The sequence below is a fragment of the Xyrauchen texanus genome, chromosome 48, assembly GCF_025860055.1.
Source record: "Xyrauchen texanus isolate HMW12.3.18 chromosome 48, RBS_HiC_50CHRs, whole genome shotgun sequence".
Classification (NCBI taxonomy): Eukaryota; Metazoa; Chordata; class Actinopteri; order Cypriniformes; family Catostomidae; genus Xyrauchen; species Xyrauchen texanus.
The window spans coordinates 1,516,322-1,541,855 of NC_068323.1; the positions used below are offsets into that span (position 1 = coordinate 1,516,322).

At 44.0% G+C, this 25,534-nt stretch overlaps 2 protein-coding genes across 3 annotated transcripts in view; one reads left to right on the top strand and one right to left on the bottom strand.

Moving 5' to 3' along the window:
• The window catches only part of LOC127639803 (hepatocyte cell adhesion molecule-like), a 328,338-nt gene that overhangs the window by 64,218 nt on the left and 238,586 nt on the right, over positions 1-25,534 (top strand). The window lies entirely within an intron of this gene.
• Positions 11,100-25,534, bottom strand: part of LOC127639806 (SLAM family member 9-like) — a 156,041-nt gene continuing 141,606 nt past the window's right edge. For both annotated transcript variants that reach the window (XM_052122055.1, XM_052122054.1), the window contains one exon: positions 11,100-11,223. In XM_052122055.1, coding sequence (XP_051978015.1) covers positions 11,170-11,223 — 54 coding nt within the window. In that variant the 3' untranslated portion in view covers positions 11,100-11,169. The remainder of the gene's footprint in view (positions 11,224-25,534) is intronic.

The following is a 25,534-nucleotide window of genomic DNA, read 5'->3' on the forward strand; positions in this document are numbered from 1 at the left end:
ACATCTGCCCGAATGTAACACTTTAAATCCCTATTTTACAATTATAAATGAGCGGTTGTATAGAGTGACGCAGGACACTCATACGAAGGAAGATACAACCCAGCTTTTAATACCACGGAGCCGCTGTGAAATGGCATTCCAGGCAGCTCACTATAATCCGATGGCAGGTCACCTAGGGGAAAGAAAAACACTGAACTACTTAATAGCCGTTTTTATTGGCCAGGCATCGGCCGATGTCCGCAGGTGATGTGCGCCGTGCCATGAATGTCAGCTGGTGAACCCACCGGCCACCCCAAAATCGCCATTGTGCCCTCTTCCACTAATTGAGGTCCCCTTCGAAAGAATTGACATGGACCTCGTCTGGCCATTAGAGCGGTCAGCATGCGGACATCACTTTGTATTAGTCCTAGTGGATTATGCAACGCGATATCTGGAAGCAGTGCCTCTGAGCAACATTTCAGCTCGTAGTGTTGCAGAGGAACTCTTCAAAATAATCTTCCGGGTGGGGGATTCTGAAAGAAATCCTCACCGACCAGGGCACAACCTTTATGTCATGTACACTACGCAAGCTTTATGAACTATTGGGTATTATATAAATTCGCACCAGCATTTACCATCCGCAGACAGATGGCCTGGTGGTGCGATTTCATTAAACCCTTAAGAACATGATTTGTAAGTTTGTGCATGATAATGCTAAAAATTGGGATAAATGGCTCGACCCCCTGTTATTCGCAGTGCGAGAGGTCCCGCAAGCCTCACAGGATTTTCCACATTCAATCTAATGTATGGGCAGTGCCCGCGCGGGGTGCTTGACGTAATCTGCGAAGTTTGGGAGGAAGGACCTTCAAATAGCAAGAATGAAATTCAGTACATTCTTGATCTTAGAGCAAAACTCCACACACTGGTTCAACTAACACAGGAGAATTTGCTCCAAGCTCAAGAATGACAGAGCCAGCATTATAACAGGGGAACTCGGCTGTGGGAATTTGCACCAGGAGATAAGGTACTCGTATTACTCCCCAAATTGAGCTCCAAATTACTCGCCAAGTGGCAAGGACCCTTTGAGGTCACACGATGACTCGATTATGAGGTAATGTGAACAAAGAGAGGGGGTGGATATTCAATTTATCACCTCAACCTACTGAAATTATGGAGGGAGGCAGTCCCTGTGATGTTTGCTACGGTAGTTCCGGAGAGGGCGGAGCTCAGCCCGGAGGTAAGCACAAAACCTAATTATAACACTCCGGTCACTTGAGATGACCACCTCTCGCCTTATCAGCTCACAGGGGATGCAGAGTTGCAACAAGAATTTGCAGATGTGTTCTCCCCTCTACTGGGTTGTACGAACCTCCTCCAGCACTATATCGAGACCGAACCAGGAGTGGTGGTATGTAGCCATCCCTATCGCTTGCCCAAGCACAAAAAGAAAATATTTCAGGAAGAAGTGGATGCGATGCTTGATATGGGGTAATAGAGGAATCCCACAGCGTTTGGTCCAGTCCAGTTGTTCTAGTACCTAAGATCGACGGTTCTTTACGATTCTGTGTGGATTATAGAAATGTCAACGCGGTGTCTAAATTTGATGAGTTGATGAGTTGCTCGATCTGTTAGGTACTGCTCGATTTTATTCGACATTGGATTTGACAAAGGGTTGTTGGCAGATCCTATTGACACCATTTTCCTGCAAAAAACATGTCTCCACGCCTTTTGCATTGCACCAATTTGTGACACTTCCGTTCGGTTTGTTTGGGGCCCCGGCTACGTTTCAGCGTCTCGTGGACCGAATTCTCAGACCGCATACAGCTTATGCCGCTGTCTACTTTGATGATATTATTATTTATAGCAATGATTGGCAGCGGCACATGCAGCATCTGAGGGCGGTCCTGAGATCGCTGTGGTGCTCACAGCAAACCCCAAGAAGTGCGAGATTGGGTGGGTGGAGGTACGGTATCTGGGGTTCCACTTGGGCCATGTGCAGGTGTGTCCCCAAACTGCGGCGATTGCGACCTGCCCAAGCCCCAAGACCAAAAAGGGGGTGAGACAGTTCCTGGGGCTGGCTGGCTATTACAGGAGGTTTGTGCCTAATTATTCAGATGTCACCAGCCCGCTTAATGATTTCACTAAAAAGGGGGCTCCAGACCCGGTCCAGTGGACAGAGCAATGCCAACAGGTGTTTACGCAGGTTAAAGCCGCACATTATGGGGGGCCACGTTTGCATGTACCTCATTTCTCTATCCCTTTTGAATTGAAGATGAACACTTCAGACAGAGGAATGGGGGACATCCTCTCGCAGGTGGTGGGTGAGGAGGAGCACTCAGTGCTGTAAATTAGCCATAAGCTCTCCTTAAGGGAGGCAAAGTACAGCACCGTGGAGAAGTAATGTCTGGTCATCAAGTGGGCTGTCCTCACTCTCCGGAAGTACCTGCTGGGGAGGGCCTTCACCCTCTGTTCGGATCACGCCCCACTCCAATGGCTCCACCGCATGAAGGATACCAACGCACAGATTGCCAGGTGGTATCTGGCTCTCCAGCCCTTTAAATTCAAGGTGGTCCACAGACCGGGGGCGTAGATTCCTGTCACCGACTTCCTTTCCAGAAATGGAGGAGGAGTGATAGGCAGGCCGGATGGTGCCCCGTCCTGAGTCGATGGGGATATGTGGCAGTGGGGGCGTGGTCAAGCGTCCGTCCAGAGAGAGAGAATTTGGTAAGGGCACTTACACCTGAGCTAAATTATGTCTAACACCTGTCTCTAATTCCAGTGAGCATGGGGAGAGCGGCATATAAACAGCCACGCCACCACCAGAAGGAGAGAAATAGAACGACACGAGTGACCAGTGACTGGCATGCCTTATTAAAAGTTTAATGTGAAGCTGTAGAGATTATGTAGAAGTTTACACGTACTGTGAAGCTGAAGGCTCATATAAGTTTGTTGACAAAGTTTGTGTGACACTGATTGATTGAACTGAGAAAAGCTCTGAGAAGAGTGCATGCAGAGTGTTGAAGGCAGAGAAATAAATAGCCTTACTTGTACTTGCATCATTGCTCTCCGTCTCCTCCCTTCTCCGAACATAGAACAGAGTTCTTACACTTTATAATTCAACACCACTTGCCAGATATCAAGAAGTCATACATCAACACAGTCCAGAAGCTCTGCCAACTTCTCTGGGCTCAGCCTTAGCTTAGATGGAAAGTATAACAGTGGAACTCCGAAGAGTCCACATTTCAAATAGTTTTTGAAAAACACAGCCGTCGTGTTCTCCAGGCCAAAGAGGAAAAGGACCATCCACGCTGTTATTAGCATCAGGTCCAAAAGCCAGTGTCTGTTTGGGCCAGTGGTGTGTCAGTGCCTATGGCAAGGGTAACTCACACATCTGTGTGGGCACCATTAATGCAGACAGATATGTACAAATTTTGGAGCAGCATATACTGCCATCCAGCACCATCTTTTCCAGGGATGTTCCTGCAGGACAACTTCAAACCATATACTGCCCAGATTACAAGTGCATGGCTGTGTAAGCAGAGAGTGCGGGTGTTCAATTGGCCTGCCAACAGTTCTGACCTGTCTCCAATTGAAATTTTCTGGGAAAATTCCACTTTCTAAAATTAACAAACTTTTGTCTTCAGTGCCCAAATGCTTAATAAGTGTTATTAGAAGAAATGGTGATGTGTCACAGTGGTAAACACTCGACCCTCCCAACTTTTTTGGAGCGTGTTGCAATCATCTGATTTGAAATTACTGTACATTTTCAAAAAAACTATGAAATTCACAAGGAAAAACATATAATGTGTAGTTGTAGTGCTTTGAATATAGCAAAGTCACTCCTTTTTGTTTTTAGATTGTCCCAACATTTTCATAATTGGGGTTGTATTATTGAGATGTAGGTTTTGAACTGAGGGTGGATAGCGCGCTAAAGCTAGCAGCAACACAATGCTTGGGTTTGAAACATCACTTCCGGCAGCTGTTAAAGGTGCAATATGTAATATATTTCCTGTTCTAAATCATAAAATTATCATAATATGATATCAGAGATTTAGGAAACATGCTAAGTTGAAATATTGGCTTCTCTGAAAACAATGCTTCATATATTCTACCTTGAAATGTCTGTTCCGGGCTGGAATTTAACATTGACAGAGTTATAAAAAATCCACATGAGCTGGTTTATAATTTGCAAACATTAAAAACATTGCCAATGTATACATTAGCTGATCTACTTACAGTGTAAGGTTCGTTGCTTGTCATCGTCAGTTTGCTCGTTCCTGTTGTGTGTCCTCAACATGTCCACCTGCGTGAGCTTCGAGTCTGGGGAGGAGGGGGCGGGGGAGGCAAGTCTCTCCAAAATTTTGAATTTGGACTGCAGTACTCATTTTAAACGCTTGATGTCAATGTTACATATTGCTCCATTAAATGGCGAACACTTTAGTGTAATAAAAAAAAATGTTGTGTTCCATTTGGGATGATACTACACTTTGGAAACTCATACACTACATGGATGAGTGCATAGTACATTTTAAAAGTGCATGGTGTATAGTGTGTCATTTGGGACACACCTAAAGTGTTTCTAGCAAGTCAGTTCACTGTTTGTCATCTTTAACGTTCTTCAGGAGGTTATTTCCAGTCATGTGGAAGTGCAGCTCCTATCTACTTGAACAGAGAAAGACCGAAATATCCTTAACGGTTGGTCAAGATTACAATCCAAGAACATATTTCAAATCAGTAGTAATAGAAGTGGCCCGTCTCTGTTAAATAATATCTTGCCATATCTGCATGTCATTGCAATAACTTGACACGTTTCCCGTGTCATCATCTGAGTGCAAACTGCTTTTAAAATAAATGCTCAAACAAAAGGTTTTCTATGAGCAGAGAGGTGAAAGACTGCATTTCTTTGGTCAACATGTAAAAACGCAGGTGTGCTTTGCTGCAAGCATAAATTGTGTTTTCGGGTATGGCCAAATTGTGCTCAGAGGTCTATATGTTATTGACAAGTGTTATTTGATTTTTTTTTGTTCTAAAGGTTTGGATAACCTGATGGAGGGAACGAGACGTTGTGTTGATGAGTTGACACTAGGGGTCGCTCCTGCGGAGCCCAGACATCTCTGATCTGGAATTTGCATGCCACTCCCCCGGACATACGGGTATAAAAGGAGTGACGCTGCAAACACACATCAGGTATCACACTGAGGAGCTGAGCCAGAGAGTCGGCCATTTCAGCGGTTGGTTCAGTGTTGTGGCAGGAGGGACACAACGTCAACATCAGTAATCGAGACGTTCCCTATCTGTCACTCACTCTACGTTGTGTCGATGAGTTGACACTAGGGGTCCCAATGGAAAACGCCACAAGAACAGAGTTACGCAGACTGGCAAATCGAGACGGGCAGACCTCTGTGTGCCTCGTAGCCAGCGCAGCAAGCCATCGCATAACTACCCCCAACACACTGGCAGGCATGAAGCGGTCCCCTGCACCTAGGGGTACAGCTAACTGCTCAGAAGTATAAGGACTGGCTGGCCCAGCCGTGGCCTTCTCTCTATTTTCCTTCTCACTGGGGGCCAAATATATGGTCCAAGCTGGGGGGTGTCCAGTGGAGAACACACCTGGCCCGAGAGGGGGGGGTGAAGAAGCGGCAACAAGCCTGCGTGACAAGGAGGCGGCCATGATCCTCTCTCGAGCGCGAGCCACGCCCCCAAGCTCCATGTGAGAGGGACCAAGGGGACAAGAGCATCGGACGTACCAGCAGGCGGGGCCTCGTGACAGGGCGGAGCCCGAGGTGCTGAGTCTAGAGACATCGAAGCACTTACCTGGCTCCTTGTGACCACTCCCGGAACTGCCTGGGACGGAGGAGGAAGATTCTCATCCTCGTGGCGCTTGGAGACCGTCAGCTCGTGGGCTGTGCATGCCACGGTGCTCTGGCCCCAGGAACCAATCGTCGAGCCGCGAGGGGGGGGGGTGGAGGATTCCACTCCAGCCCGACACTCGCGGCTGCCCGGGCAAGCATGGCCGTCAGCTCCGCATCAGCCTGCGACTGAGCCGCCGCACCTGAGGGTGGGAGTCCAGCCGAGTCCTCAGCGTAAGACATCACAAACCTGCTCTCCGATGCCGCGATCAAAAGCTCATCATCGTCAGGCGCTCCGAATGATATCACAGGTCTGCCGTAAGACGAACCGGCAACCTCGCCCCAGCGCTCGGTTGGAGCATACGAGCGTGACGTGGAGTGGGAAGTCCATGGGGGAATACCCGGCAGAGAGGCTCTCACTGAGGTCCCCATATCGCCCCCAGTGCAAACCGACCCCCGCCTCATACCCGTAGGTAGAAGAGACATCGACCGCAACCAGGAAATAAACACAAACGTAAAGACATCTTGAAAAATACGCTTTCTGCCTGCGCCACTCTTTTAGAGAAATATATACTCTTTTGTGTGTTTTATATATTTATATATATATATATATATATATATATATATATATATAGGAAGGTATATAAATATATATATAAACGAAGCTATTCACTCCGTGAACTTTTTTCTCTGCTACTGAAGCGCCCAGTGGTGTGTGCTCAGCACAACATAGTGTGCGAGGGGGAGAACCGCTGGAAAGCGCCATAGATACAACAGCGTGTCGAGATGAATGGAGGCAGAGGAATTCAGCTTGTGACTTGATCGCTCGGATCCAAAGAAGATATCTAATGTGTGTTTGCAGCGTCACTCCTTTTATACCCGCATGTCCAGGGGAATGACATGCAAATTCCACACGCCAAATTCCATTGGCCTTTTCTCAAGATCAGAGATGTCTGGGCTCCGCAGGAGCGACCCCTAGTATCAACTCATCGACACAACGTCAAGTGAGTGACAGATAGGGAATGCTAAATTAACACTATTACAGCAGCATTAATAACATTACTGAAGTTTACAAAATTAAGACGTAAAGAATAGTATATGGTTAAAAAAGGTAATCAACAGAACAAGTTTGTCACAAGCCCCTTTATATAAATCCATTAATGCCACATGATCAACTCTGTTTTACATTTCAGTATACTCAAATCCAGAGTTGGGTAGTAACATGTTACATTTAATCTGTTACATTTACTTGAGTAACAGGGGAGAAATGTACTTTTAGAATAGGTTTAAATGTGGGTAATTTTTACTCTCACTCAAGTAAATTTCTAATGATTTTTCTTTACAATTTGTGGCGTTAGGCATCAGGGTGATTCTGTAACTGGGCTCTTATGACATCATAACGGGCGTGTGAGATGTGCGGGTATGAGGCGATTGTGGCGACGAGTGTTGCTGTGTCCACGATCGTTCACTCATTCACTATTACCTATATAGTGAATGGCAGTTAGTACACTATATCTCAGCAGTAAGTGAATGACATGAGTGAATTCGGACGGGAGTGTTGGAGCTCTGGGGCTGATGCAGAAACATCACATATGAAATATATACTTGGGCCTTATTTGTTATTCTTATTAAATAATATATTAATACAATAAATCTTCATTCTGTTTGTCATTTTTAATATATAGAGTGTGTTAATATAAAGAGTATAAAGAGTTAACACATTTGATCAAATAAAGAGTACATTTTAAAATGTATCTCTATGTTTTGTCTCTCAATATCTTATTATGTTATTTTAATCCAGTAATGATTTGTCAAAAAGTTATTTATTTACATTTAAGCATTTGGCAGATGCTTTTATCCAAAGCGACTTACAGTGCACTTATTACAGGGACAATCCCCCCGGAGCAACCTGGAGTTAAGTGCCTTACTCAAGGACACAATGGTGGTGGCTGTGGGGATCGAACCAGCAACCTTCTGATCAACAGTTATGTGCTTTAGCCCACTACGCCACCACCACTCCACCAGCATGAAATAAAATATTGCAGGAGTGAAGGAAGCAGTAAACTCCTAGCTCGTACGTATTCCCCATGGTGGATTGTGGGAAATTAACCATCATCAAGTGTACATGAAATGTACACTCCCTCCTCTGCACGCCAGTGCAGTCCATGCCCCTGGGGTCTTCAAGGGTTTTCTTCTAAAAGAACAATCTCCACTAAAAAAGTATTATTTACAAAAATAAATTAGTTAACGCATTGACGTCGAACGTCTTTTTAAAAGACGAATCTTTTAACATCTCACACCCGTTGCACACAGCGACCCCAACCCTGTTTGGAGGCATCTGCGGACCAGGCCACGAAGGTCTGAGCGCAGTTCTTGCAGCACATCAGGATCAGGACTAACCATGTGCAGATCTATTAGTGCCTTGGCCTGGTGAACTTGCAGGAGGGCCATGGCATGTAGGGTGAAGGCGGTCTGTCCGAAACCCTGTAGGCTTTCGCTGTCAGCGATGACGTCGTCCTACAGGCCTTGGAGGGGAGTGCGGGATGATCCCGCCAAGGGGTTGCGCTTTGCGGGCACAGGTGCACCGCAATTGCTTTGTCCACCTGGGGGACCGCTGTGTACCCGTGGACCGCCCCACTGAGCAGATGAGTAAGGAGGTCTGTTCAGGGCAGTAAAAGGTGCCCTCCACAACCTCGTTAGCTCGTCATGCACCTCCGGGTAGAAAGGAACTGGGGGAGGAGGGGGGCGTGGCTTCGAGAGGCACCCTGACCCGAGGAAACAATTTTCTAGCCGTGAGGGTTGAGGGGAGGACAGAGGGTTCCAGTCCAGCCCCACACTCACAGCGGCCCGGGAAAGCATATCGGACATCTGAGTGTCAGCCACAGACTGGGCTCAAAGGGGGCAGCCCAGCTGAGTCATCCACGTCAGAAGATGAGACGCTCTCCGATGGAGTGGCAACGTCATCATCCTGCTCCATGACACCAACGGAGACATCAGACTGGCCGTGCGGCGAGCCAGTCTCACGTCGAGCCCGGACAGAAGCAATCGAGCATGCTGGGAGGCGGTTGGTTTGTAGAGATTTAACCAGCGAAACCGCGCCCGCTGAACTTCCCAAATTGCCTCCATTGCCAGCTGGGTTGTCCTCAATCCCGTGGGTAGGAGCAATGCGGGGGTGGCTGGAGTGGCGTTTTCTTTGAGAAAGGAAAACCGCAACCGCAATGATGCCATTGTCAGGTTCTCGCAATGAGTACACGAACCATCCGCAAACGCTGCCTCGGTGTGATCACGACCCAGACACACAAGGCAGCGCCTATGGCTGTCATTAGCGGAGAGATATCTGCCGCATCCAGGAACAGCTCAAAGGCGGAAGGGCATCTTGATAAAGATAAGTCTTTAAAAAGACGTTCGACGCCAATGCATTATCTAATTTATTTTTGTAAATAATACTCTTTTAGTGGAGTTTGCTCTTTTAGAAGAAAACCCTCAAAGCCCCCAGGGGCGTGGACGGCACTGGCGTGCCGAGGAGGGAGAAAGCCGCTGTCTAGAGGTGAGTGGACAGAGCGAGGTTTCAGCTCGCTGAACACACACTACCGCTCGTCTCCGAAGAAAGAATCTGATTGAACAGATGCACGATCCCCGCCTTTTATACCCATATGTCCAAGGCGGGACATGCAAATTCTGTTCACCAATTTGGCATTGGCCTTTTTCATATTCAGAGGTATCTGAGGCTCCAGAAAGAAGATCCTTGTGTCACTACAATCGACACAACTTCTAATGAGTGACAGAAGGGGAACTAATGATCTAAATACTTATGACACTGAAAACTGAAAGTACACTGAAATAAGAATCCACACAGGACTTTAAAAGCCAAGAAATAGCGAAAGAAGGCATTAATAAAGCATGATCTTGCTTTGGTTTATATTTCAGCATTATATATAATGTTCTTGTGGGACATTTTCAAGTCTTCACTGTAATAATTACTAGAAATGTTCCCAAACCGCTCTTCTTATTGACAAATTCATCCAGGTCTGACGAGAGCCCTTAAAGGGTTAGTTCACCAAAAATTACAATTATCATTATTTACTCACCCTTATGAAACTCCAGATGTGTATGACTTTCTTTCTTCTGCTGAATTTAAATTAAGATTTTTAGAAGAATTTCTCAGCTCTGTTGGTCCATACAATGCAAGTGAATGGGTGGCAAAATGTTAAAGCTAAACAAACAAACATAAATCAGCATAAAAATAATCCATAAGACTCTAGTGGTTAAATCAGTATCTTCAGAAGTGATGTGATAGGTGTGGAGAAACAGAGAAACAGATCACTTTCATATTCTTCTGGTGTTTTTGGTGATTCACATTCTTCTCTGCATATCACCCCTGCTGTCTAGCAAAAAATGACAAATATTGATCTGTTTCTCATCCACACCTATCATATCACTTCTGAAGACATGGATTAAAGCACTGGAGTCTTATGGATTACTTTTATGCTGCCTTTATGTGCTTTTTGGAGTATCAAAATGTTGGCCTACAGAGCTAAAAATATTATTTAAAAAATCTGAATTTGTGTAGGAAGTCATACATATCTGAGATGTCATGAGGGTGAGTAAATGATGAGAAAATTATTATTTTTGGGTAAACTATCTCTTTAAAGTGATAATTTAATATCATGTCATCATTTCTCTACCCTGATGTTGTTCCAAACCAGTGTGAGGCTTTGTATTATGTGGAACACAAAATATGTTAGATAGAATGTTAGGGACTGAGAGTCTCAATCAACATTCACTTTAACAAAACAAATTAAAAATAAAAATATATATATAAAAATTCACTGAAAGTAAATAGTGACTAAGGCAGACATTCTGTCTAACATCTCCATATTGTGTTGCATGGAAGACAGAATGTAATTTGGGTTTGGAACAACATGATGGTGAATGATGACAGAATTTCCATTAATAATATCTCTGTAGTACATGTTCAATGTGTATTATTTAATGGAATATTGGGGAGTAAACATCTATTATGTCATTTGAGAAAGTAACAAGTTACTCACTACTTGAGTACTCATTTAATTGGATACTTTCTTACTCTTACTCAAGTAATTATTTATGATAGGACTTTTACTTCTACTTGAGTAATTATGTTTTTGAAGCAATTGTACTTTTACTTGAGTACAGTTTTTGGCTACTCTACCCACCTCTGCTCAAATCACACATGAACATTAAAGCCCCCAAATCTCACCACTTTAAATGACTCATTTAATACAGTATTACTGCTGAACAGAGTCATAGTTTCAGTGATCAGAACATTATAAATGAGGAAATTGAATCTCAGAGAGTTTGATCAATGTCTCACAGCAACACCCGCGTACACCACATCATCCTCCTGATGAACTATCTGTAAGAAAACACACAAACACAGATATACACATCACATGTGCTGTTATTATAGTTGTTGACCTTTTAGGAACAAATAAATGAATCATCCTCCTACTGCCATGAAACTGGTGATGTGATGCTCAATATTGAAAATACGTACATTGAAGCACGTCTACAAATCGTACGAATTCTACAACCCTACGTGTATGTTTTAATCTGATTTAGCTTTAGCTGATTAAGTCCTACAAATGGATTTTAAGGAATAGTTCAACCAAAAATGAAAATTCTCTCATTATTCACTTACCCTGATGCCATCCCAGATGTGTATGACTGTCTATTTTCAGCAGCAGAACACAAATTAAGACTTTTAGAAAATATTTGAGCTCTGTAGGTCCTTATAATATCAGTAAACGGGTGCCATTAGTCTGCTGTCTGTCTGACGGTCCAACTGTCATATTTAGACAGCATAAAAGTAATCCACACGACTCCAGTCGATCAATTAATGTCTTCTGAATCTTAGAGTTAGAAATGAACTAACTCTCACGTGACGTTTGCTCCTCTGTACAAAACACGTGCTTCCAACTTCTCGCGTGAACGCACCATTGCGCTTATATCACTGATGCATCGACTGCTGGCAGGAAGCAATTTTTTAAAGTTAATACATTTTTAATAATCAATTTGTTTCTTACACCAACCTATCGATTAGCTTCAGAAGACATTAATTGATAGATTGGATTCGTGTCAGAGAATAGACACTCGAGTGCGCGCTCAGGGAATCGCCGTCTCACAGGTGCAGCACATTTATTTGAAGGACTACAGAGAATGGCATCTGATTTACAAAACACTTCCAAACACAAAGATAAGATGCAGTTTACACTGGCTGTGTATAAAGCTGATGGTTTAAATTCATATAAGCGACAGAATTCATGCAACAGTATGCATTTAATGTTTAATGATAAAGAGAAAGATGCCTTAATACCCTAAATATTAGAACTCTTTAAGATGGTGCCGCAGATGGCTACTTTGGTGTGGAGCTCTCTAGCGTTTTTGTTACTTTTGTTTGTTTGTCATGTTTTTTGTCACTCTTTCCCGATCAGTTTCACCAGGGATGACCCGCTGAATATTCGGCAGAGCATACCTGATCATTTCTTGCTGTTGTTTGATTATTCTGATATTTTGGAGGTGCAGAGGTGCTCTACAAGTGATCCAAAAGATGCACGAGAGGGAAGAGAGCCGGCGCACATGTGAAGCTTCGTCATCGTGGCTTTAGGACTCCACTACTGAGTATTCATCTGCCGAATGTCTGCTCCCTCGCCAACAAACTGGGCGAACTGCTTCTGCTCACGCAAACAAACAAGGACTTTTCTAACTCCGCTGCTCTGTGCTTCACAGAAACCTGGCTGAGTGAAGCCATCCCGGATAGCACGTTTCATCTGCTGGGCTTCCAGTTGTTCAGAGCGAATCATATTGTGGAGTTATTGGGGAAAATGAGAGGTGGTGGAACATGCTTTTACAACAATGAAAGTTGGTGTACAGATGTAACAGTGTTGAAGAAGATGTGCTGTCCTAATTTAGAAGCGCTCTTCATCAACTGTAAGCCTTTATACTCACCGCAGGAGTTTTCCTTGTTCATTCTCGAGTGTTTATGTCCTGCTACAAGCTGGCTTAACACATCACAGACACAGTGCAACAACACCCGGACTCACTTATTATTATTCTGGGAGATTTTTAATACAGCTAACCTCACCCGTGAACTGCCAAAATACAAACAACACATCACATGCCCCACGAGAGACAGAAATAAACAGAACCACTACTACACCACTGTAAAGGATGCATATCGTTCTGTCCCATGTGCAGCTTTAGGACTCTCTGATCATTGTCTGGTTCATCTTCTCCCGACCTACAAGCAGAAACTAAAATCAGCTAAACCTGTAGTAAGGACTGTAAAAAGTCAAACCCATGAAGCAGAGCTGGGACTTCAAGCCTGCTTTGACTGCACTGATTGGAGTGTTTTGAGGCAGCAGCCACAGACCTGGATGAGCTCACATATATTGTAACATCATTTATAAGTTTCTGTGAGGACATGTGCATTTTTACTAGGACATTTCTATCATTCAATAACGATAAACCTTGATTTACAGGAAAACTCGGAAAGCATCGTCATGTCAAAGAGGATGCTTAAATTAGTGGGGGTAAAATATTGTACAACCAGGCCAACAATCCTGCATCTGTGTGGAAAAGCCTAAAAAGCATTATTAAGTATGGTATATGACACCTCCCCTCACTCTGTAGTGGGTCAACTAATGGCTGATGAACTGAATGTGTTTTACTGCAGCTTTAAAAAGATGAGATTCACACCCCTCCCCCCCTCTTATCTTCATTTCACATACACACCCCAACACCTCCTGGAACCCCCCTCCTCTACCCTCTTGCTACTCAATCTGCACTCATGATCTGTGAGAAGGATGTGTGGCGGGTCAACATAGGACTGCTTTATCTCCTGCAACACCTCGACAGACCTGGGACTTGCAAGGATCCTATTCAATACCATCATTCCTGATCCTCTCTCAACCAAACTGACCCAGCTCTCCGTACCCTTTCAGCCACCAAATCATACAGAAGTTAACTACAACAGACAGTCAGTACTGCTGAAAGGATTATTGCTGCCCCTCCTGTCCATCATCCAAGACCTGTATTTTTCCAGAGTGAGGAAACGTGCAGGTAGAATCACTCTGGACCCCGCACACCCTGCCCACTCCCTCTTTGCACTGTTGCCCTCTGGAGGGCGCTACAGAGCACTAAGCACCAGTATATCCAGACACAAGAACAGTTTTTACCCTCAAGCCATTTTCTACATGAACAATTAAACTTCCTCAGGACTCTCCCATAGTGCAATAATGTAAATAAATATCTCATGTTCATATGTAAATCCACTCAGATTGAATTCAATAACTACGTACCCCTACCTAGCACATAGATTACCACTTGCACATGTACCATTCTATGTTATATGTCCTTTTATTTGTATGTATTTATACGTACAAATATATACATTATATTTATACATTATATTTATACTTCTTCGGGATGCTGATTTTTAGATTATTCAGCATTTAACTTGTGTAATGATTGTCTGCACACCGGAGAAAACATTGACTCACCGTTTGTCAAGCGCTGAAACTTTGCCATTTGAAAAACAATGTGGAATCATGTGTAACAGTCACATTCAGGGACGGATTATGACTTGCAAAGGCCCTGGGGCCAATCATCTCCAAGGGCCCCCCTCCATACAAAAGTTGTTGTGCGGTGGGGTTCGTTGTTCATGCCCAACAGGGTTTTCAAGTGGGGGGGGGGTCACCAAACTAGAGTGCCCAGGGGCAGTCAAGGGCCCTTGGGCACTGGTCACATTGGCCTGGTCGGTAATCTGTCCCTGGTTACATTAAGTCCTCTTTGCAACGTGAACTACATCAGAACGTTGATTTGTGACACCAGCGCTGAAGAAGCTTGATGCAGCGTAACAAATTGTGAAACAGCCCACATGTGTCTCGAGATGCGTTAATAATAATTTAAATTATTTTATGTTTACAGTGTCTAAAAAATTTGAGATCCTGCGCAACGATTTGTAAAACAGAATTGAGGTGTCTTGAGATACTTCATTTTTTAATTTAATTTTTAACTTAATAGTGAGTTGTGTCACATTGTTCAAAATGTCTGTCCAGTGCGTGTTTACATGGTCTACGTGTGAGAAGCCTGTAACTCGCCCTATAGCCTATTTGAAAAACTGCCCGGAACCTGGCTCAAAACCTGTAGGTTTGTAGGGTACTGTCGAACTCTGATCGGGTTGAAGACCTCTAAACACATGCAGAATAACCGAATCGTGGTTTTGGTATTTGAATACCATGCACATCCCCATTAATAACACATGATTTCAGATTGGTTCATAATTAAAAAGTACATATAACTGTCCGTATAAGACATTGCTCCAAGCGTTTCTTCCGTCAACTTTAAAAATCCAACCAAATCTCGCAAGCGTCCTGTAGCGCATTTCAGTGAACATAGTCACGTGACACCTGATGGGGGCCTCCATGGTGTGCCGGCCCATGGGCCTCTCAGTTCTTAATCCATCCTTGCATATCTGGATTTAAATGTTTTTCTACATAAACATGCACTAGATGAATGGTTTGATCATTATCATACATCTCGTGCCACTTTTAAAAGATGCAATGTCAAGTTATATCTCTAAAAAAGAGACCTCCATTTTGTTTCATTCAGTTGCGCTGTTTCCTGTTGTTTTGAAGGTGTCCTGGACCACGTTTGCACCCATCTGTGCTATTTTGAATTGTTAGTCTCTTGTAAACATGCACTAGATGGACATGCACTAGATGGATGTCTTTGAACGTTTTGATGCATTCCGTTGATGTGTGGCGTGTTTTAAAAGCGGTACTTCTAAAAATGCATCACATGTTGCTGCTGCCACTGACTGGGAGAAACACATGCCGTTCTGTGTGTGAACAATCAAGTAAAATGTTGATGTTGAAGCACCCATGAACATCACCATGGATTGTATTACATTTGTGTTTTCAGAACATATCAGCGTGGATTGCTTGTGGACCAGTCACAAAATGATCAAGTGTTTCAAAAACGAAAGATGGAACAGTTAAAACACAATTGGACTGCAAAAACACAAGTAAACAATTAAATGAATTAATATTTCATATGTCTTGATTGTTTGATAGTTCATAATGCTGCGAGAACAGTTTTATATGTTCGTATGAAATGTGTTAGATGTGCGTTATATGTTAATCATGAAATTACGTTTTATAAGTGTTGTGGTCTTGTGGAGTTTATTTTCTTTGGACTGAGTTTGGCTCTATTGGAAGGGCTGCATGATGTTAGCCAATCAGAACAGTGGGTGTTTACATTGAAGTCTTAACGGGCTAGAGAGATTCAAATTGAGCATTTCAGACAGAGGGCCAGAGATGGGGTGCGAAATTATTATATGTTACTAAATTGTGAGTATTATAAGGGTACCTCAGGGTTAAGAGAATGTCATGACCCCTTTAAGTTAAAAGTGAGCTCCTAACATCACTACACAACTATTAACTCACAGCGGTAACAAAAACAGCATTAATAAAGTCATCAAGAATAAATTAATAAGACTAAAACACTAACCGCATAATTTATTCATGTTGCAATGCATACTGGGAACTCTCATATCAGCAACATTGTTCAATATGAAATTGTTTGTTGAAACAACTCTGTTAGGACATTTGAGGGAATATTGTTGGTCTAACATGTGTCTTTATGTAGATGCAAAGGTCACATTTCAAAGCATCTGTGAAAGAAAAAAAACTTGATAAAAAACGTTCAGTTCCTGACACTTCTGTATTTTTGAGACTTGGTAACTCCGCCCCTTCAGCTATGTACTTATCCATATTTATTGCACATATGCTATCTCTCATTATGCAAACAATGAAAAGTTTTAACACAAAACAAATATCAGAGAGTTAATGTCCACTGAATGCTTGTTTGATCATTTAAGTGAGAGGGGTTCGATGTTTAGGTCATTTACTTTATTGATCTGTTCTGTTGAAACTGTTATTCACACATGTATGAGGGCATTGAGTGTGAGAATGACACTGTTGTCGCGCTCTCATGCCACACTTCCCTTTTCTCATGTAGACACACAAGACAGAGCACGCACAACCGTGCAGCAGAGAGTTATTCAGAGCAATCAGCAAAACAACAAGAAAACAGCAGCCCTGTACTCTACGAGCCATTTACCATGGCAACCAATGTTTTCTACCAAAAATACCAGAGTTACTGCAATAGAGCGCAACAGTCTGACTCCGGAAATAAACCTCCCATTCAATTATCCCATAGACAAATTTATTTTCAAATATAACTTATCAAACTTTAAAGACAGATCCACCATGAGCTCTGAGGTTATTCATGGATGATATCTGCTTCTGATGAAGACATCCGTCTGCGTTATCTCAACTTCATTGTTTAAAAACCGTTTTCCATGGTAAACAACTACATTACCCATGATACAGCAGAGAAATATCCACCAATCAGAGAACCGTGACGCACTGTGAATGATGTAATCGAGTCGGCCTCCCTTCACCCTTAAACTGCTTATATATTTGTACATTTGGGATATTTGACAATAAAAGTAAAATATATTGTTTCTATACTTATAATCAACAACCTAAAATCAATAGTTTTATATTATTCCCATTGTTTTTATTATTCAAAGACATCATTCGCAATGCATCATGGGATTGAAGTTCATGCCCTCTTGAAGCACGATAAGTCCTTGTATCTCGATGTCTTTATCTGCGATAAAGTTTGTATTGTTGTGATTCTCCTGCGAGCCGATTGGTTTGGTTCATGACTCGCAACTCTTTTATGAAGGACTTAACACAGATGGCGGAACACAGACGGCTGAAAAAGTGGCCGGTGACTGTTGCGCTTTATTATTGTTACCAGACCTACAATAAAACTTATTTTCATAATCTTTGAAATCCTTGATTAAAGAATCTTTCTATAATTTCCTGATTAAAAGATCTTCACCAGTTGTTTTGATCTTTTATTATTATTATTATTATTATTATTATAATGAATACTTATCATGTCAGGTCATCTGAATAACTCTCTGCTGCACGGTTGTGCGTGTTCTGACTTGACTGTCTACATGAGAAAATGGACGTGTGGCATGAGGGCGCGACAACAGTGTCAGTTGAGTCATTCTCACGCTCAATGCCCTCATACATGTGTGAATAACAGTTTCAACAGAACAGATCAATAAAGTAAATGATCTAAACATCGAACCCCTCTCACTTAAATGATCAAACAAGCATTCAGTGGACATTAACTCTCTGATATTTGTTTTGTGTTAAAACTTTTCTGTGACGAAGGCAGGCAGAGAATGCAGATCTAAGTGCAGCTTTTATTAATAAAAAAAGGAAAACTCAGGACAAAGAAAAACAAAGGAAACCTAGCACAGAGCATAATAACACATGCAAGAACTAACATTGGAAACAGGGAAACCAAGGACTTAAATACATAAAGGAACAAACAAGGGAATGAGGAATACCTAGGGAAATAATCAGGGAATGAGAACTAATCAGGGGAAAACCAATCATAAAATGAAACTACAAAAGGACTACAAAAACCAAACAGGAACCAGGAACTAAACTAAACTTGGCCTGGGAGGAGGCCACAGGACAGGGACCGGGTCAGGAGGCCTGGGAGGAGGCCTAAGGACGGGAACAGGGTCAGGAGGCCTGGGAGGAGGCCACAGGATGGGAACAGGGTCAGGGGGCATGGAAGGAGGCCACAGGACAGGGACGGGGTCAGGGGGCCTGGAAGGAGGCCACAGGACAGGGACCAGGTCAGGAGGTCTGGGAGGAGGCCACAGGATGGCAACAGGGTCAGGAGGCCTGGGAGGAGGCAACAGGATGGGAACAGGGTCAAGAGGCCTGGAAGGCTCGGGAGGCGGAGCCATGGAAGGCAGTGCTGTTGAAGGCGGAGCCCTGGGAGGCCCGGAAGACAGGGCCATGGAAGGCGGGGCTGTGGAAGGTGGAGCCCTGGGAGGCCCGGAAGATGGAGCCATGGAAGGTGGATCTGTGGAAGGCTCTGGTGGTGGAGCTGTGGAAAGCTCAGGGGGCGGAGCCGTGGAAGGCAGATTCATGGAAGGCTGTGTGGGCAGAGTGGTGGAAGGCCCGGGAGACGGAGCCATGCAAGGCAGAGCTGTGGAAAGCTCAGGGGGCGGAGCCATGGATGGTGGAGCCGTGGAAGGCAGTGTGGGTGGAGTGTTGGAAGGTGGAGCCCTGGGAGGCCCGGAAGACGGAGCCATGGAAGGCGGAGCTGTGGAAGGCTCTGGTGGTGGAGCCGTGGAAAGCTCTGGGGGCGGAGCCGTGGAAGGCAGAGCTGTGGAAAGCTCAGGGGGCGGAGCCGTGGAAGGCAGATTCATGGAAGGCTGTGTGGGCGGAGTGGTGGAAGGCCCAGGAGACAGAGCCATGGAAGGCGGGGCTGTGGAAGGCTCAGGGGGCGGAGCCATGTAAGGCCCGGGAAAGGGAGCCATGGAAGGCAGTGCTGTGGAAGGCGGAGCCCTGGGAGGCCCGGGAGACGGAGCCATGGAAGGCAGAGCTATGGAAAGCTCAGGGGCCGGAGCCGTGGAAGGCAGATTCATGGAAGGTTGTGTGGGCGGAGTGGTGGAAGGCCCGGGAGACTGAGCCTTGGAAGGCAGAGCTGTGGAAAGCTCAGGGGGCGGAGCCATGGAAGGTGGAGCCATGGAAAGCAGTGTGGGCAGAGTGTTGGAAGATGGAGCCCTGGGAGGCCTGGAAGATGGAGCCATGGAAGGCTGAGCTGTGGAAGGCTCTGGTGGTTGAGCCGTGGAAAGCTCTGGGGGCGGAGCCGTGGAAGGCAGATTCATGGAAGCCTGTGTGGGCGGAGTGGTGGAAGGTCCGGGAGATGGAGCCATGGAAGGCGGAGCTGTGGAAGGCTCAGGGGGCGGAGCCGTGTAAGGCCCGGGAAAGGGAGCCATGGAAGGCAGTGCTGTGGAAGGCGGAGCCCTGGGAGGCTCGGGAGGCGGAGCCCTGGGAGGCGGGGCCATGGAAGGCTCGAAAGGCGGAGCCCTGGGAGGCTCGAGAGGCAAAGCCCTGGAAGGCTCGAGAGGCAGAGCCCTGGAAGGCGGAGCCCTGGAAGGCTCGAGAGGCGGAACCCTGGGAGGCTCGAGAGGCGCTGGCTCTGGGACGGTCGAGGCTACAGGCGCTGGCTCGCTAACCGTGGCAGGCATGGGTTCTGGCTCGCTGACCGTGGCAGGCGGAGACTGGGTAGCAGAAGCCTTTCCTCTTCTCCTCCTCCTCCGGGCAGACGAAGCTGGCAACGCTGGCTCTGGGACGGACGAGGCTGGCAAATCATTGGCCGTGGCAGGCGTGGGCTCGTTGAGAGTACCCTCAGGAGCAAACCTCTCCAAAATCATATCCACGTACTCCATCCAAGTGTACTCACCAGTCTCCGGCAACTCCTCCCATCCATGGGCAAGGAGGCCGATCTGGTAGATGGACTTTAGGTGTCGGTCCGCATATCCAGTGCATCTGACAATGGTTCAAAACATACGTGAGTATTCAATTAAAGGGAGGTTCGCTCGGCTCAACTGGAGGAAGATTGCTGCTAGATCCATCTGAGGTTAGTTCTTCTGTGACGAAGGTAGGCAGAGAGTGTGGATCTAAATGCAGCTTTTATTAATAAAAACAGGAAAACTCAGGACAAAGAAAAACTAAGGAAACCTGGCACAGAGCATAATAACACATGCAAGAACTAACACTGGAAACAGGGAAACCAAGGACTTAAATACATAAAGGAACAAAAAAATGGAATGAGGAATACCTGGGGAAACTATCAGGGAATGAGAACTAATCAGGGGAAAACCAATCATAAAATGAAACTACAAAAGGACTACAAAAAACAAACAGGAACCAGGAACTAAACTAAACTTCAACATAAAAGCACAAAAACAAAAGACAACAGAGAACATGACAATTTCATTGTTTGCATAATGAGAGATAGCATATGTGCAATAAATATGGATAAGTACATAGCTGAAGGGGCGGAGTTACCAAGTCTCAAAAATACAGAAGTGTCAGGAACTGAACGTTTTTTATCAAGTTTCTTTTTTCACAGACGCTTTGAAATGTGAACTTTGCATCTACATAAAGCCACATGTTAGACCAACAATATTCCCTCAATTGTGTTTTAACTGTTCCATCTTTCGTCTTTGAAACACTTGAATCATTTTGTGACTGGTCCACAAGCAATCCACGTTGATATGTTCTGAAAACACAAATGTAATACAATCCATGGTGATGTTCATGGGTGCTTCAACATCAACATTTTACTTGATTGTTCACACACAGAACGGCATGTGTTTCTCCCAGTCAGTGGCAGCAGCAACATGTGACGCATTTTTAGAAGTACCGCTTTTAAAACACGCCACACATCAACGGAATGCATCAAAACGTTCAAAGACATCCATCTAGTGCATGTTTACAAAAGACTAACAATTCAAAATAGCACAGATGGGTGCAAACGTGGCCCAGGATGCCTTCAAAACAACAGGAAACAGCGCAACTGAATGAAATAAATTTAGAGATATAACTTGACATTGCATCTTTTAAAAGTGGCACGAGATGTATGATAATGATCAAACTGTTCATCTAGTGCATGTTTATGTAGAAAAACATTTAAATCCAGATGACATATGCAAGGACAGATTAAGAACTGAGAGGCTGAATGCTTGTTTGATCATTTAAGTGAGAGGGGTTTGATATTTAGATCATTTACTTTATTGACCTGTTCTGTTGAAACTGTTATTCACACATGTATGAGGGCATTGAGTGTGAGAATGACTTAACTGGCGCTCTCATGCCACACGTCCATTTTCTCACACAGACACACAAGACAGAGCACAACCGTGTAGCAGAGAGTTATTCAGAGCAATCGGCAAAACAACAAGAAAACAGCAGCCCTGTACTCTACGAACCATTTACCATGGCAACCAATGTTTTCTGCCAAAAATACCAGAGTTACTGCAATAGAGCGCAACAGTCTGACTCCGGAAATAAACCTCCCATTGAATTATCCCATAGACAAATTTATTTTCAAATATAACTTATCAAACTTTAAAGACAGATCCACCATGAGCTCTGAGGTTATTCATGGATGATTTCTGCCTCTGATGAAGACATCCGTCTGCGTTATCTCAACTTCATTGTTTAAAAACCCTGTTCATGGTAAACAACTACATTACCCATGATACAGCAGAGAAATATCCACCAATCAGAGAACCGTGACGCACTGTGAATGATGTAATCGAGTCGGCCTCCCTTCACCCTTAAACTGCTTATATATTTGTACATTTGAGATATTTGACAATAAAAGTCAAATATATTGTTTCTATACTTATAATCAACAACCTAAAATCAATAGTTTTATATCATTCCCATTGTTTTTATTATTCGACGACATCATTCGCAATGCATCATGGGATTGTAGTTCGTGCCCTCTTGAAGCACGATAAGTCCTTGTTCCTCGATGTCTTTATCTACGATAAAGTTTGTATTGTTGTGATTCTCCTGGGAGCCGGTTGGTTTGGTTCATGACTCGCAACTCTTTTATGAAGGACTTTATTAAAAGTCTATGAGGAAATGAACGAGGGAAATACTTCCGGAACACAGACGGCTGAAAAAGTGGGCGGTGACTGTTGCGCTTTATTATTGTTACCAGACCTACAATAAAACTTATTTTCATAATCTTTAATATCCTTGATTAAAGAATCTTTCTATAATTTCCTGATTAAAAGTTCTCATCGGTTGTGTTGATCTTTTATTATTATTATTATGAATACTTATCATGTCAGGTCATTATCATAATATGTGACAAAAATGTCCCTTGACTTTTCAGTCAAGAAAACAATTTCAAACAGTAAAAAGTAAAACAAAAATATATATTAAAAGACATTATTCTATTAATTATGCTTTTATTAAAATAAACAGAAAGGGTTTGACAATTTATTCTGTGCCACGTGTAGAATGCCATACCCATGCCCACATAGAAGAAAGCTGGCAGCCTGGCACAGACCCCCATACTCTGCCCTGACTGGTACAGTTTGTGCCACATGCAGGAACATACAGTGAGGAAAATAAGTATTTGAACACCCTGCTATTTTGCAAGTTCTCCCACTTAGAAATCATGGAGGGGTCTGAAATTGTCATCGTAGGTGCATGTCCACTTTGAGAGACATAATCTAAAAAAAAAATCCAGAAATCACAATGAATGATTTTTTAACTATTTATTTGTATGATACAGCTGCAAATAAGTATTTGAACACCTGAGAAAATCAATGTTAATATTTGGTACAGTAGCCTTTGTTTGCGATTACAGAGGTCAAACGTTTCCTGTAGTTTTTCACCAGGTTTGCACACACTGCAGGAGGGATTTTGGCCCACTCCTCCACACAGATCTTCTCTAGATCAGTCAGGTTTCTGGGCTGTCGCTGAGAAACACGGAGTTTGAGCTCCCTCCAAAGATTCTCTATTGGGTTTAGGTCTGGAGACTGGCTAGGCCACGCCAGAACCTTGATATGCTTCTTACAGAGCCACTCCTTGGTTATCCTGGCTGTGTGCTTCAGGTCATTGTCATGTTGGAAGACCCAGCCTCGACCCATCTTCAATGCTCTAACTGAGGGAAGGAGGTTGTTCCCCAAAATCTCGCAATACATGGCCCCGGTCATCCTCTCCTTAATACAGTGCAGTCGCCCTGTCCCATGTGCAGAAAAACACCCCCAAAGCATGATGCTACCACCCCCATGCTTCACAGTAGGGATGGTGTTCTTGGGATGGTACTCATCATTCTTCTTCCTCCAAACACGGTTAGTGGAATTATGACCAAAAAGTTCTATTTTGGTCTCATCTGACCACATGACTTTCTCCCATGACTCCTCTGGATCATCCAAATGGTCATTGGCAAACTTAAGACGGGCCTTGACATGTGCTGGTTTAAGCAGGGGAACCTTCCATGCCATGCATGATTTCAAACCATGACGTCTTAGTGTATTACCAACAGTAACCTTGGAAACGGTGGTCCCAGCTCTTTTCAGGTCATTGACCAGCTCCTCCCGTGTAGTTCTGGGCTGATTTCTCACCTTTCTTAGGATCATTGAGACCCCACGAGGTGAGATCTTGCATGGAGCCCCAGTCCGAGGGAGATTGACAGTCATGTTTAGCTTCTTCCATTTTCTAATGATTGCTCCAACAGTGGACCTTTTTTCACCAAGCTGCTTGGCAATTTCCCCGTAGCCCTTTCCAGCCTTGTGGAGGTGTACAATTTTGTCAAGCTCTTTGGTCTTGGCCATGTTAGTAGTTGGATTCTTACTGATTGTATGGGGTGGACAGGTGTCTTTATGCAGATAACGACCTCAAACAGGTGCATCTAATTTAGGATAATAAATGGAGTGGAGGTGGACATTTTAAAGGCAGACTAACAGGTCTTTGAGGGTCAGAATTCTAGCTGATAGACAGGTGTTCAAATACTTATTTGCAGCTGTATCATACAAATAAATAGTTTAAAAATCATACATTGTGATTTCTGGATTTTTTTTTTAGATTATGTCTCTCACAGTGGACATGCACCTACGATGACAATTTCAGACCCCTCCATGATTTCTAAGTGGGAGAACTTGCAAAATAGCAGGGTGTTCAAATACTTATTTTCCTCACTGTATTATCACACAGGCTTACTGGGGTTTAAGATTATCGGGCCCTGAATCTTTTTTTGGAAAATGGAATAAAAGCGTCAATTTCTCGTTTCTGCTGATTTCTTTTCCGGTTAAAAATGAAATGGTCTAAACGCACACGGAACAGATCCATTGCTCAAATGAAGAGTAAAACAGTGTTTTCTACAGCTCAGATGTCTGTGACAGATCCCCGATTCTGCTTTACATTCAGTCCGAATCACTGGACAAAGAAATGTGTTGATTTCTCTGATTTATTGAGCACACACAGTTATTCCACTAAAGAAACATGCCGTTTAATAATCATGTTATAAATGAGGACAGGCACGTGCACACATTTATTTTTAAATAAATGAATATATTTATTCCTGTTTGTGCACAGCTTCCCTGTCAAATATTTATGGAATAAAAAATCTAAATATCAGGTTGTGAGATGAAACTTTGTCCGATGTGCTCCCTACCTCTGCGCAGCAGTGCAGCACACATCAGCACATGATACACAGACAGGCAGACAGGCAGACAGACAGAAAAACAGGCAGACAGACAGACAAACAGGCAGACAGACAGGCAGACACACAGACAGACAGACAGGCAGACAGACAGACAAACAGGCAGGCAGGCAGGCAGACAAACAGACAGACAAACAGACAGACAAACAGGCAGACAAACAGACAGACAAACAGGCAGACAGGCAGGCAGACAGACAAACAGGCAAACAGGCAGGCAGACAGACAAACAGGCAGACAGACAAACAGACAGACAAACAGGCAGACAAACAGACAGACAAACAGGCAAACAGGCAGGCAGACAGACAAACAGGCAGACAGACAGAGACAGACAGGCAGACAGACAGACAGACAGGCAACCTCCCAGCTCCCAGTCATGTTTTTCTAGGCTTGTGAGGAGGTGAGTGGTGATGAACAAAAGACTAAGCTACCAGTGCCTCGACTTTACAGCTAATTAACCAAAAGACAAATATAGTTAACATGTGTCTTGCTAACATGCTACTAATGCTACTACATACTAGCTA